This window comes from Lepidochelys olivacea (genome assembly GCF_965140295.1).
Source record: "Lepidochelys olivacea isolate rLepOli2 genome assembly, chromosome: 2".
NCBI classification, from domain to species: domain Eukaryota; kingdom Metazoa; phylum Chordata; order Testudines; family Cheloniidae; genus Lepidochelys; species Lepidochelys olivacea.
The window spans coordinates 269,297,124-269,310,745 of record NC_140412.1 but is presented as its reverse complement, the minus strand read 5'-3'; the positions used below and the strand labels follow the sequence as shown (position 1 = coordinate 269,310,745).

General features: G+C 55.3%; 1 protein-coding gene across 3 annotated transcripts in view; it reads right to left on the bottom strand.

Moving 5' to 3' along the window:
- Positions 1 to 434: 434 nt before the first annotated feature.
- LOC311515298 (GTPase IMAP family member 7-like) overlaps positions 435 to 13,622 on the bottom strand; it is a 32,145-nt gene continuing 18,957 nt past the window's right edge. For 2 of the 3 annotated variants that reach the window (XM_084618274.1, XM_084618273.1), the window contains one exon: positions 435 to 1,927. In XM_084618274.1, the coding sequence (XP_084474400.1) occupies positions 1,281 to 1,927 (647 nt within the window). In that variant the 3' untranslated portion in view covers positions 435 to 1,280. The remainder of the gene's footprint in view (positions 1,928 to 13,622) is intronic. The other variant, XM_084618275.1, reaches the window with a different exon arrangement.

The window sequence follows — 13,622 nt, the reverse complement described above, 5'->3', positions numbered from 1 at the left end:
CCCCAGTGTGGAGCCCGCAGCAATTTTACATTTTTGAAAATTTAGTTCAAGATGGAATGTCAAGGTTCCTTCCCCACTCTGAACTCTAGGGTACAGATGTGGGGACCTGCATGAAAACCTCCTAAGCTTACTTTTACCAGCTTAGGTTAAAACTTCCCCAAGGTACAAACTATTTTACCCTTTTGCCCCTGGACTTCCACTGCCACCATAAAACTTTATCTGGGTTCCTGAAAAAAAGTAGTTTTGGACACTTCTTTCCCCCCAAAATCCTCCCAACCCTTGCACCCCACTTCCTGGGGAAGGTTTGGTAAAAATCCTCACCAATTTGCATAGGTGACCACAGACCCAAACCCTTGGATCTTAAAACAATGAAAAAGCGTTCAGTTTTCTTACAAAAGACTTTTAATAGAAGTAAAAAGGAATCCCCTCTGTAAAATCAGGATGGTAGATACCTTACAGGGTAATTAGATTCAAACATAGAGAATCCCTCTTGGCAAAACTTTAAGTTACAAAAAAGACACACAGACAGGAATATTCATTCTATTCAGCACAGCTATTTTCTCAGCCATTTAAAGAAATCATAATCTAACACATACCTAGCTAGATTACTTCCTAAATTCTAAGACTCCATTCCTGTTGTGTTTCCGGCAAAAGCATCACACAGACAGACACAGACCCTTTGTTCTTCTCCCTCCTCCCAGCTTTTGAAAGTATCTTGTCTCCTCATTGGTCATTTTGGTCAGGTGCCAGCGAGGTTACCTTTAGCTTCTTAACCCTTTACAGGTGAGAGGATTTTTCTTCTAGCCAGGAGGGATTTTAAAGGGGTTTACCCTTCCCTTTATATTTATGACATGGAGAAGTCACAAACTCACGTTTCCATGAGTGTAACTGTTATTTCACTGAAAAATGGGGTCAGAGGGATTCCATTCCACAGTACGGCTGGAAATCCAAACAGACAGTGTTGTGCTGGTGAATGAGAACCACACATGAACAAACAAAGGGAAGCTGACTGGTCTGGTTTCACTGCTGAAGCAGAGAGAAATATAAAAAGTAAAACAATAAAATTATGAAAATTAAATTTGATTTAAAATTCTTCCAGGTTTTATTATCCAAGGTGAAATTAGTGATACATTTTAGGGAAATGTTGTAAATACATTATTTTAATCTCAGTTCTACGATTTTTATACCAATAAAAGCCTTAACATTAAACAAGTGTTGCAAAACTCATTTTAAAATGGTAAAAACTACAATAAACCCCTGTCTCAGATGATCATAATCAATTAGAGTATAGAACAAAATCTTTGGAGAAATGACTTGTCCTTCTTAAACATTTCTTCAGTATAATAGGGTTTTTCATAGTTTCCATGCACCATGGCATCAATCATTTCAAGCAACTCAGACACCTGATCAGACTTTTCTTTTCCTTCGGCTCTGTTGTTGAAAGCAAGGCATCGGTTTTTACAAGTCCCAATCACATTTTGAAGATCTTTATCAGCCCTTGCTAAGAACTCGCCCAGTGTTTTCTTCCCTAAATCTTCTTTTCGGGTGAACAGGACGATCATGTAGTCCTTTGCTTCAAACTTGAAAACCTTTTGTATCTCCTTGACCACTTCCTTTTCTTCTAGGGTGAAGCAACCCAGCTGTATGACATGAATAATGGCATGGATTCCTGGAGAGAGGCATTTAACAGACTTACCTATTTCTTGGCAAGTCTCTTCATTACTTTTCTTAGTGTCAAAAAGGCCAGGAGTATCAACCACTGTAATTTTCCTCCCATTAACAACCTGTTCCTTTTTGTCACACCACTGCGTAACTGAAGAGGGTGAGATATCCGAATGAAATTTATCAGCACCAAGAATCATGTTTCCTGTTGCACTTTTCCCACATCCAGTTTTACCAACAAGGACGATTCTCAGTTCAGATTCTGCTGGGAACAAGAGAGAGAAAGTATGTCAGCCTGTCAGTACAGCTTACTTCAATCATGAAAAAATTGTTCATGAATAGTTTGTTGAACTGGAAATCTTAGCTCAGTTTCCCTTGTTTGTGATGGTTGATTTCAAAAGTTTACTTATGTGACAGGGTCAGGCCAGATGGCTACAGGAGAGTGATTTTTTTTTTTTTAACAGGAGAGTAATTTTTATTTGCATAACATACTTACAAAAAATCACCAAAAAAGATAAAACAAAACTATGCAACAAAACAAAAGCAAACGCAATGTATAACACAGCAGCCTTCAGGGGAGAGAAGTGTTCAGGCTTGCCTGGGCCCAGAGCGGGGGTGCTTCCTCGACACTCATGGTCTTCCACCCCCTCAAGTTACCTAGTGCCACGGCCAGTGTCACCAACTATTCCTCTCCTGAGAGTGCCTTACAAGATGGGCAATGCTGCGGGGTGGGCAGTTGGGGGGGACGGACGTGCACCCACGTGTGATAGGACCCCTCCTAGGTGATGGTGATGATGGTATCCACAGCGGCAATGGCTGGGGCTGGGGTCTCTCACTCTTCCCCTCAATCAAAGGGTCAGGTGGAGGGAACCGGACAGGGTCACCGAGCAGAGAACCTCGGACAGCGCCCACTGCTCCTCGAAGGCGTCAAGGGAGTCGGTGGATGCCGCCCAGAGGAACTCCGCCCGGATACATGAATGTACTGAGGATCGGAAAACGGCCCTACAGTCGCAGGACGCTTCATTGGCCAACCTCCTCTCTCTGGTTTTATAGATGGCTGTTTTAGCTAGGGCTAGGAAGAGGTTAACCAGGAGATCCCGCGACTTTGTGGGGCCACAGATGGGGAGTGTGTAAATAAAAAGGTGACGGGAAAAATGCAGCCAAAAACATAATAAAATATTCATGAGGAGCCGGAAAAGGGGCTGCAGCCTGGCACACTCTAAATATACGTGCGCCAGGGCTTCCCTCACGTTGCAAAAAGAGCAAGTATCCGGGATGGGGGTGAACCATGTCAAAAACACGCCCGTGCTCACAGCTCCGTGAAGGAGCTGCCAACTGATGTCCCTGACGGGCCTCGGGACCAAGGTGGAGTACAGCCCACCAGGGCTGCTCACCCTCCAAAGGTGGCAGGAGGTCCTGCCACTTTGTATCGGGGCGGGACACCAGGGTGAGGGCGTGAAGGGTGTGAAGCATGAGTGTGTATAGATGTTTCCTTGGCGCAGTTTGGAAGCTGACTGCAGCCAGCTCCCAGTGAAAGGGTGAGGTCTCGGACTAGAAATAGGTTGTCAAAAATGCTGTGATCTACGGGGTCGGGGCCCAATGGAAAGGTCCGGCAGGCCTGGGGTAGAGGGTGGGCGGGGTGCGCCCTCGCGCAGGGCTCGGTTGAGATAAGCCTGAGCAGCGGGCGTCAAAGCGGCCTTCACCTCCTGAAGTACACGCTGGGGGGTACGAGGTCTGGAGAGCCCCAGGCGCCGAGTGAGCATCAGGGGATCCAGCCAGTCTCCCCGGTCGTAGTCCAGGAGGTCTCTGACTCTCGTGACTTCCACCAGGACCAAACTCTGGAGCACCGAGCAGGACTCCGCCACCTGCACATGGAGCTGGGGATTGTGTAGCAGGGACTCCGCAAGGAGATCTGCTCCTACGGTGGCCGCCACGGACCTGGTCATTGAAAACAGTTTCCAGGTCCGGAGGAGGTCCTGGTAGAAGACCAGCAGCCCGGAGAGGTCTCGCGGAAAACCTCTCGGACAGAGATAAAAGAGCTGCCAGTCGTATTGGAGCCCTTGGAGGTGGCGCAGGAAGGCGTGCGCCAGTATGCTCCACGTCAAATTACCTGCACTATAGAGGAGCCTCTGCAGGGCCTCGAGGCAGAAGACACGGACCTGAGTGTGCAGACACTTCAGGCCCTGCCCTCCTTCCTTCAGGGGTAGATGAAGAACCCCAACAGGAGCCCAGTGCATTCCTGACCAAAAGAACTCCAGAATCGATGTCCGGAGGTTGGTCAGGAAACCCAGGGCCAGGACCAGGGTGTTGAGCAGGTACCAGAGTATGGACAGGACTAGTTGGTTAAGCAGCAGCGCTCTCCCTCGGAGGGAGAGACATCGGAGTAGCATCGTCCATTTCCGGAGCCGCTCTATCACCCCGCCTTGTAAATTTTGCCAGTTCTCCGGCGGGGAAGGATGCGTGGCGGAAAGGTAAACGCCTAGGTAGAGCAGCGGACCCGCGCTCCACTGGATGGTCTGAAGCGCGGGTGGGAGGGAGCTCACCCGCCGCCAGTCCCCCACCGCCAAGCCAGAGCTCTTGACCCAGTTGACTCGGGCGGAGGAGGCTGCCGAAAAGATGGCCTGGCAAGCCTCCACCTGCGCCAAGTACCCCGGGTCCTGGACCATGAGGAGGATGTCATCGGCGTACGCCGACAGGACCAGCCGCAGCTCCGGTTCCCGCAGCACCAACCTTGTCAACCTCCTGCAGAGGAGACAGAGGAAAGGCTCGATCGCCAGAGCGTACGGCTGGCCCAAAAGGGGGCACCCCTGCTGCACTCCTCGCCCGAAGCTGACCGGTTCGGTCAGGGTCCAGTTGAGCCTAACCAGACACTCTGCGGAGGCGTACAGCACCCGGAGAAAACTCACAAACTGAGGTCCGAATCCAAATGCCTGCAGAGTGCTCAGGAGGTACCCATGGTCTACGCTATCAAACGCCTTCTCCTGATCGAGAGACAGGAGGGCGAATGACAGACCATCTCTACGCCTGAGTTCCAAAAGGTCTCGGACTAGAAATAGGTTGTCAAAAATGCTGTGACCCGGGACAGTATAGGTCTGGTCTGGGTGGATCACGTCCGCCATCACGGACCCTAGCTGCAGCGAGATTGCTTTCGCTACGATTTTGTAGTCCGTGCTAAGGAGCGAGACGGGACGCCAGTTTCGTAAATCGCGGAGGTCCCCCTTCTTCGGCAACAAGGCGAGCACCGCTCGCCTGCACGAAAGAGAGAGGACCCCGCCCTACAAAGACTCGCCCCAGACAGTGGCTAGGTCTGGACCAAGGATGTCCCAGAACGCGCGTTAGAACTCCATGGTCAGCCCGTCCATGCCCGGAGATTTATTGGTGGGCATGCGACGGAGGGCTTCCGAGAACTCAGCCAGGGTGAGAGGCAGCTCTAGCCGGTCTCGGTCACCCACGCTGACCATGGGGAGTTCCTCCCAGAGCACCCCGCAAGCGCCAGGATCGGTCGGATCTGGGGAGAAAAGGCTTGTGTAGAAGTCACGGGCCCTCCCACACATCTCCACCGGATCCGTGAGGGGGGTGCCGTCTTCTGTTAGAAGGCAGGTGACGTGTTTCTTGGCCCCCCTCATTTTCTCCAGGGCATAGAAGAAACGGGAGCCGCGGTCCATCTCCCGAAGGAGACGGATGCGGGATCGAACAAAGGCACCTCGGGCCCGATGGTCCTCGAGGGCCCAGAGCTCCTCCCACTTCTCCCGGCACGCTCCGCAGAGGGACGGGTCCTCGGGGCTGGCGGCCAGGCGCCTCTCCATCGCTATGACCTCCTGTTCCAACTGCTCTATCGCCGCATTTCGCCGTCGGCTGGTGCCCCGAGTGTAGTCACGGCAGAAGAGCTTGGCGCGCACCTTCCCGAGATCCCACCATCGTCGTGCCGAGGGAAAGGCACGCCACTGCTCTCGCCAGGCCAGCCAAAACTCCTGGAAGGACTCACGAAGCCCTCATCCTCCAACAGGCTGTTGTTAAAATGCCAATAGGCCAGCCCTGGCCTCTCTACATGGAGGGAGGCTGTTATGGTGGCTAGATGATGGTCAGAGAATGGGGCCAGCCGAATGCTGGAGGAGTGGGCTTGTGAAAGATGGAAACGGGATAAATAAATACGGTCCAACCGAGAGTGGTGTGACCGATGGGCCTCCACCCGGACAAAGGTGAACGTGGAAATGTCATCTGGGTGGTGGTCATGCCAGACGTCCACTAGGGAGTGATGTTCGACTATTCCTCGGAGAATGTTAGCAGCGGCCGGGCTCAGCTCGGCCCCTGAGCGGTCCTGTTCCTCGAGGGTGGTGTTAAAGTCCCCTCCCAGGACTAGGGACTCGTGAGGATATAGGGTGCCGAGGAAGTCAGACACCAGCTGATAGAATTGCGGCCGCTTCAGGCTCATTGTCAGGGCATAGATGTTAATGAGGTTGACCACGAGCCCCTCCATACGGACTCGGAGATGCAGCAGGTGGGCCGGCATGGCCTCAGTGACCCCTAGCACCTCGGGCCATAGGTTGGGGGAGAACAGGGTCGCCACTCCAGCTTGCCACATCGTGAAGTGGCTAAAGTAGACCCTGTCCCCCCACTCCAGCCACCAGCTGTCCTCAGCAGTCGGATTCGTATGCGTCTCCTGCAGGAAAACTACAGAGTACCCCCCTTCCCGAAGGTAAGAGAGCACCTGGGACCTGTGGAGAGCCATCCTACAGCCCCTGGTGTTCAAAGTTGCGATAATGAGAGGCGTCATGCGGAGGGCTGGGGGGGTGGGAGTTCCTTATTGGCGGGGGTGTTCGCGGCCCCCAGCGGGTCGCGCAACAATCCGTGACCCATCCCGTATGTGAGTAAATCATCACGGAAGCTGTGGGCCCGCCTGTAGGCCGCAGCACCGTGCCTTCCTTTCCCTCTACCCTCCTTTATAAGGGCCCTTGTGGCCTGGAGGAGTTGATCAAAGTCCCCCCATAGCTGGAGAGCCAGCTGTACCCTGTTGCGGGAGCCACAGATGTTTTCTAAAAACTCCCGCACCGCTTTTCGCAGCTCATGGGGGGGTGGGGTTGCGATTTCCCAGTTATTCCCTGGTGGGGCTCTTGGTGCAGCCTCGTGGTCCGCTGAGGGGCAGGCAGGGTGCAGACCACCGAAGGGGCGTCTGACAGGCTAAAGTTATTAGGTCCATCTCACGCCTTGGGATAGAAGGGGATGGCGGAGGGAAAATTGCAGCTCCTAATGGGTCATGGCAGGAAAATGCAAAGGCTGCTCCCTGGGGCGGGGGGGATCAGCAAAAACGGAAAAGAAATAACCCCAGGGGCGGCAATAGCATTGCAGGAGGAGGTGGATTGGGCAGGGACAAGGGTGGGGGTGGGGGCAGAGGCGAGGCTCTGGGCTTCGGGAGGCAAGCAGCTGAAAGGTGGTGCCTCCTGAGCAGATTCGAGGGTTGAGGGGTGGGGGAGGGGGCTCCCAGTGATGCTAGGCGCAGGCTCTGTGGTGGATTTGGCAGCCATGGCCTCAGGTGGTGGACCACCTTCTGTAGGGTGCCCGCCCAGGAAGGCGGTTAGAGGGATGGAGCATGGGGAAAGGGGGACTGGGATGAGGTTGCCCAGATCGAGGCCAGCTGGCTGTAGATCATCCTCTCCCTGGGTGACCAGGGTCAAACCTAGGGGCTCAGTCTCCTCATACATGGAGAAGAGGTCGTCTTCTGCTACCCCGGGGGCCTCTCCTCTGGGGCCCGCCTCGACGGTCGCTTCGGGGTTCGTGGGGGGTTTGGGTGGTATCCGGGTAGAAGGGGCTTCCTCGGGGGTCTCGGAGGGGAGGGTCTCCCGTGGAGGGGAGATTCTACCTTCCAATGCCAGTCCGTCTTCCCCTCCCAACACCAGCGGATGGATCTCACTTGTGGGCATAGCGGAAGGCTCAGTATCAGTGCCTCCCTTCCTGGTCTTCCGGGGGGTCTCCGCATCGGTGGGTGCAGCGGAGCTCGAGCCTTCCGCTTGCCTCGCTTCCCCTGGACTAGGGTCCAGCCCTCCATAGCATCGTCTGGGGGTTGGTTAGCAGGGGTCGTGTCGGGGGGCAGAGGTGATGGTTCAGGGGTTTGGGGGGGTAACGGTGAGACAGCATGGGGGGCGAGGGGTTCTCCTTGGGGCGGGCCCTCTCCTATACCCGGTAATAGCCTTGCTGCACCCTCCTCCATAGGCTCTGCTGGATTGTTAATAGCAAGGGTGGGACTCCCTTGCTCGTCTGGGCGTTGTAGGGGAGGTGTCTCTTGGGCCCAGACGGGAGCAGCAGTGGGTCGAGCAGGAGGAGAGATGGTTTCAGGTGCCGGGCAGCCAGGGGCATCAGCAACGACGGAGCCAACGTCCTGCCGGGTCTCGGGTGCTCCTCCCCGCTGGGTCTAAGGGCAGTCTCTTCGGACACGCCCCGCTGAGGGGCCGAGGTAGCACCGGGCTTCTCCTGTGGAGTAAAAGACCCGATAGCAGGCTCCCTGGTAGGGGACTAGGAAGGACCCCTCGAGCGCCTCTCCGTCACGCGCCGGCAGCGGCGGTAGAAGCTGCACTTGCTGGCGGAACTAGAGGACGTGACGGAGGGTGGGGTCCTTGCAGCCCAACGGGAGAGGGCTGATGACAGAGACAAGTTTCCCGAGGGTGGAGAGAGCGGGTAACAGGGCGGCATTGGATAGAAAGGGAGGGACGGAGGTGAGGACTAGGCAAACGCCCAGGTCTTCTAGAGGCTCCAGGGGGACAAACACCCCCCCCCACGGCCAGGCTCTTCTCCACTGCCTCCTGGGCGGCAGCCTCCAAAGCTAAGAAAAAAAGACGACCTTCCCGTACATTTTGGAGGCCGCCACGATAGCCGTGGGTCCTACCACCCTCGCCAACGCCTGCACGTATGTCTCCACGTGGGGCGAGGTGGGCACCAGGAGGCAATGGACACCGTGCTTCCTGGTCATGGTGGGAAAGGGGCCCCGGCCGCTATTGATGGTAGCGGAGGCAGTGGGTGGGCGAGATGACGAGGCGGCGGGGGGGGGGGGGGTGCCACTGCCCGGGCATACGTCCTGGGGGCTGGGGGAGGGACGCTCGCAGAGCTGGTGGAGGGAACAGCAGGGAGGGACGCCATGGTCGATGACGAGGCCACAGCTGTGGGGGCAGCCCCTGCCATGGAGCGCTTGGTGGTTTTTGTGGGGCCCATTCCTTTCTTCACACCCTGGCCTTTCCGGCCAACTGGGGGGGGGTTCCTAGAATCTGGGGGTCGGTGGACATTGCAGCGGCAGTAATCGCCCGGGTGCCTCCTGCTGCCTATGCCCCAGCGGGGGCGGTGGCAGGTGTTTTGACAGCAGTGGTGGGGGGGAGGGCTTGGGGGTTGGGCAGAGGGGTAGGTGGGGGAAGGGCAACTGAGGTTGTCAGAGGGGCCTCACCCCTCTCATTCCCCGCCATTGTGAGCAGGAGAGACAGGGAGACACCAGAAGGAGGAGGGGGGAGGGGGAAGCAGATTAACCACTCCTCCCTTCTGGGCTGCAGGCGGGGGGGGTGCCAAATGGGTCGGACTGGAGGGGGGAGAAAAACAGGAATTGGGGTCCGGTAATAGGGGCAAACTGTGGGGTAAACAGTCCAGGGGGGTGGGGGGGGACATGGACCCACGCACGTTTGTCCAAAGAGTCTCGTTTGGTCGGCTGTTGTGTCTGGTCCGAAACGGCAAAATTCAAAGCAAACAGCTGAATTCAAAGGCAGATGGCAAGTTGCCAGCAGGGACGGATGGCGGGGGGGCCGTGACGGTTGTAATAGTGTTGGGGGGGGCACCGATGGATCGGGGGGCAGCTCCGTGCCACACCCCCTGTGCCCCCACAAACACAATTAAAACACAGTCAAATTCCCCCCACACGAGAGTACAATTCAAAAGTTACTCAGTCTTACGGCCCCCTCCACGATGGTTCGTAGCTTCCCTGGGTGATTTTTTCTGTCGGCTATCTTCTCTTCCGGCTTTGTAATGAGGCTTTCAGCAGGCCAAGAATGTTGCAAAGATAAGAAGAATCTTCCTAGCTCGGTACGGGTTTAGAAACAACAGCAGAACAGCTGGGTCTGGGGGCTTCCACTCCCCTCCTTCAAGTAGCGGGTCGGCAGTCCTTCCCACTCTCCCCCCCCCCCCCCCCGGGGGTTTCAGCTGGAGCAAATAGCAGTGTCCGAGAGCAGGCGTGGGGCTGGCAGCAACCTGGCAACCGACCAGCACTCGAACGGCAGCAAAAAAAAAACAGCAAAAAAAAAACAAAAAACAGAAAAAGCGTCTGGCCCGGTCAGGGGAGGAACTAAAGTAGGGTCAAAAAGTAAGAAAAATCCAGGCCAGGGGGCTTTAGGAAAGCATAGAAAGCAAATAGAGTAGCAGCAAGTGAAGGAGGTCCCTTTTCCCTGGGTAAGGGAGCAGGGAAGGTTTTTTTTTTTTTTTTGAAACAGAAAGAAAGTTTATTGGTAACGCTTACAGAATTACCAAAGAAAACAAAACAACTATGCAACAAAACAACGCAATCAGAAGGTATAACACAGCAGCTTTCAGGAGGGAGAAGTGTTCAGGCTAGCCTGGGCCCAGAGCGGGGGGGCTTCCTCGACACTCGTGGTCTTCCACCCTCCTGAGTTACCTGGTGGCCTAGAGCGGGGGGGCTTCCTCGACACTCGTGGTCTTCCACCCTCCTGAGTTACCTGGTGGCCTAGAGCGGGGGGGCTTCCTCGACACTCGTGGTCTTCCACCCCCTCGAGTTACCCAGTGCCGCGCCCAGTGTCACCGATCCTCCCTCTCCTGAGAGTGCCCGGTAAGATGGGCACGGCTGCGGGGTGGGCAGTTTAGGGGGGGGGGGGTAAACACCCATGTATTATAGGACCCCTCCTAGATGACAGGGATGATGGTATCCACAGCGGCAACGGCTGGGGCTGGCGTCTCTCGCTCTTCCCCTCAATCAAAGGGTCAGACGGAGGGAACCGGACGGGGTCACCGAGCAGAGAACCCCAGACAGCGCCCACCGCTCCTTGAAGGCTTCAAGGGAGTCGGTGGACGCCGCCCAGAGGAACTCCGCTCGGATACGTGAGTGTACTGAGGATCGGAAAACGGCCCCACAATCGCAGGACGTTTCATGGGCCAACCTCCTCTCTCTGGTTTTATAAATGGCTGTTTTAGCCAAAGCTAGGAGGAGGTTGACCAGAAGATCCCGCGACTTTGTGGGGCCACGGATGGGAAATGTATAGATAAAAAGGTGGGGGGAAAAATGAAGCCAGAAGCGTAATAGAATATTTGTGAGGAGCCGGAAAAGGGGCTGCAACCTGGCACACTCTAAATACACGTGCGCCAGGGACAATCGCAGAGCTGGTGGAGGGAAACGCTGGGAGGGGCGCCACGGTTGATGACGAGGCCGCAGCGGTGGGGGCAGCCCCTGCCATGGAGGGCTCAGTGGTTTTAGCGGGGCCCTTTCCTTTCCACCCGCCCTGGCCCTTCTGGCGAACCGGGGGGGGTTTCCTAGAATCTGGGTGGGCGGTGGGTGCAGCAGCAGCAGCAATCACCCTGGTGCCTCCTGCTACCGGTGCCCCAGCAGGGGGGGTGGCAAGTATCTTAACAATAGTGGTAGGGGGGGGACCTTGGGGGTCGGGCAGGGGTGGTGGTGGGGAAGGGACAACTAATTTTATTAAAGCAGTCTCGCCCCTCTCGTTCCCCGCCATTGTGAGCAGGGAGAGACAGGGAGACACCGGAAGGAGGAGGGGGGAGGGGAGAAAGTGGAGTAGCCCCTCCTTCCGCTAGGCTGCAGGCAGGAAGGGGAGGAATGCCGAGGGTGGGGGGACTGGGAGGAGGGGGGGAACAAAATCGGGGTCCAGTAATAGGGGCAAGTTGTGGGATAAGCAATCCAGGGGGGGGGTGCAGACCCACACACGTTTGTCCAAAGAGTCTCGGTTGGTCGGCTGTTATGTCTGGTCCGGAAGGCAAAGTTCAAAGCGGACAGCTGGATCCGAAGGGAGATGGCAGGTTGCCAGCAGGGACAGACGGCGGGGGGGCCATGACAGTTGTAATAACAATGGGGGGGTAGGGGCACCGATGGATCGGGGGTGGGGGTCTCCACGCCACACCCCCTGTGCCGCCACAAACGCAAGTAATCACAGTCAAACTCCCCCCCACGAGAGCATAATTCAGAAAATTACTCAGTCTTACGGCCTTCGTCACGATGATTTATATTATTTCTTCTGTCCGATGGAATCTCCGTCTCCGGCTGTGTTGGCTGTGTTCCAAGTCCTCCGGTATGTTAAGAATGCTATAAGGTCCGAGCTACTGGCGAAACGGCTGGGTCTGGGGGTTTCCACTCCCCCCTCCGGACAGCAAAATCGGCAATCTTCCCCCCCCTCCTCCGGGGGCTCAGCTGAGGCAAATAGCTGCGCCCGAAAGCAGGCGTGGGGGGGATGGCCGGCAAAGGACGTAAATGGGAAAAAAACACAAAAAATGAAAAGAAAAATCAAAAAAAGCGTCTGGCCCGGTCGGGGGGGACTAAGGCAGGTGCAAAAAGTAAGAAAAATCCGGGCCAGGGGGCTTTAGGAAAGAATAGAAAGCAGATAGCTGAGGAGCAAGCAAAAGACGTTCCGTTTCCTAACAGGGAAGGCTCCAGAACAATCAGGAACTTTATGGAAACAATTAAGGCAGACAGGCTTATTAGAACACCTGCAGCCAATCAAGAAGCTGCTAGAATCTATTAAGGCAGGATAATCAGGGTACCTGGGTTTAAAAAGGAGCTCACTTCAGTTTGTGGTGCGCGTGTGAGGAGCTGGGAGCAAGAGGCACTAGGAGCTAAGAGTGAGAAGGCATACTGCTGGAGGACTGAGGATAGGAGGGGGAACAATAATCCCAACAGCTCCGGGCAGCGCCCCTCCTTCCTGCCCCCTCCGCTGCTGTGAGCAATAGGAATAGAGTGGGGCTTCTGCTCCTCTGCCCTCCCCCTGCAGCATCCAGCCTGGGCAGGGCAGAGGGGGTGACAAGCCCCTGGATCTGCCCTCCCAACCTGGAACGGAAAAGGGAACCCTGCGGCAGCCACCCAGTCCTGGGAGAGAGTGAAGAAGCCCAGGAGGAGCAGAGGTGAGGCTGAGGGTGGCTGAACTGATGGCGTTTGGGGCTGAAATAGAATCATAGAATATCAGGGTTGGAAGGGACCCCAGAAGGTCATCTAGTCCAACCCCCTGCTCGAAGCAGGACCAATTCCCAGTTAAATCATCCCAGCCAGGGCTTTGTCAAGCCTGACCTTAAAAACCTCTAAGGAAGGAGATTCTACCACCTCCCTAGGTAACGCATTCCAGTGTTTCACCACCCTCTTAGTGAAAAAGTTTTTCCTAATATCCAATCTAAACCTCCCCCACTGCAACTTGAGACCATTACTCCTCGTTCTGTCATCTGCTACCATTGAGAACAGTCTAGAGCCATCCTCTTTGGAACCCCCTTTCAGGTAGTTGAAAGCAGCTATCAAATCCCCCCTCATTCTTCTCTTCTGCAGGCTAAACAATCCCAGCTCCCTCAGCCTCTCCTCATAACTCATGTGTTCCAGACCCCTAATCATTTTTGTTGCCCTTCGCTGGACTCTCTCCAATTTATCCACATCCTTCTTGAAGTGTGGGGCCCAAAACTGGACACAGTACTCCAGATGAGGCCTCACCAATGTCGAATAGAGGGGAACGATCACGTCCCTCGATCTGCTCGCTATGCCCCTACTTATACATCCCAAAATGCCATTGGCCTTCTTGGCAACAAGGGCACACTGCTGACTCATATCCAGCTTCTCATCCACTGTCACCCCTAGGTCCTTTTCCGCAGAACTGCTGCCTAGCCATTCGGTCCCTAGTCTGTAGCTGTGCATTGGGTTCTTCCGTCCTAAGTGCAGGACCCTGCACTTATCCTTATTGAACCTCATCAGATTTCTTTTGGCCCAATCCTCCAATTTG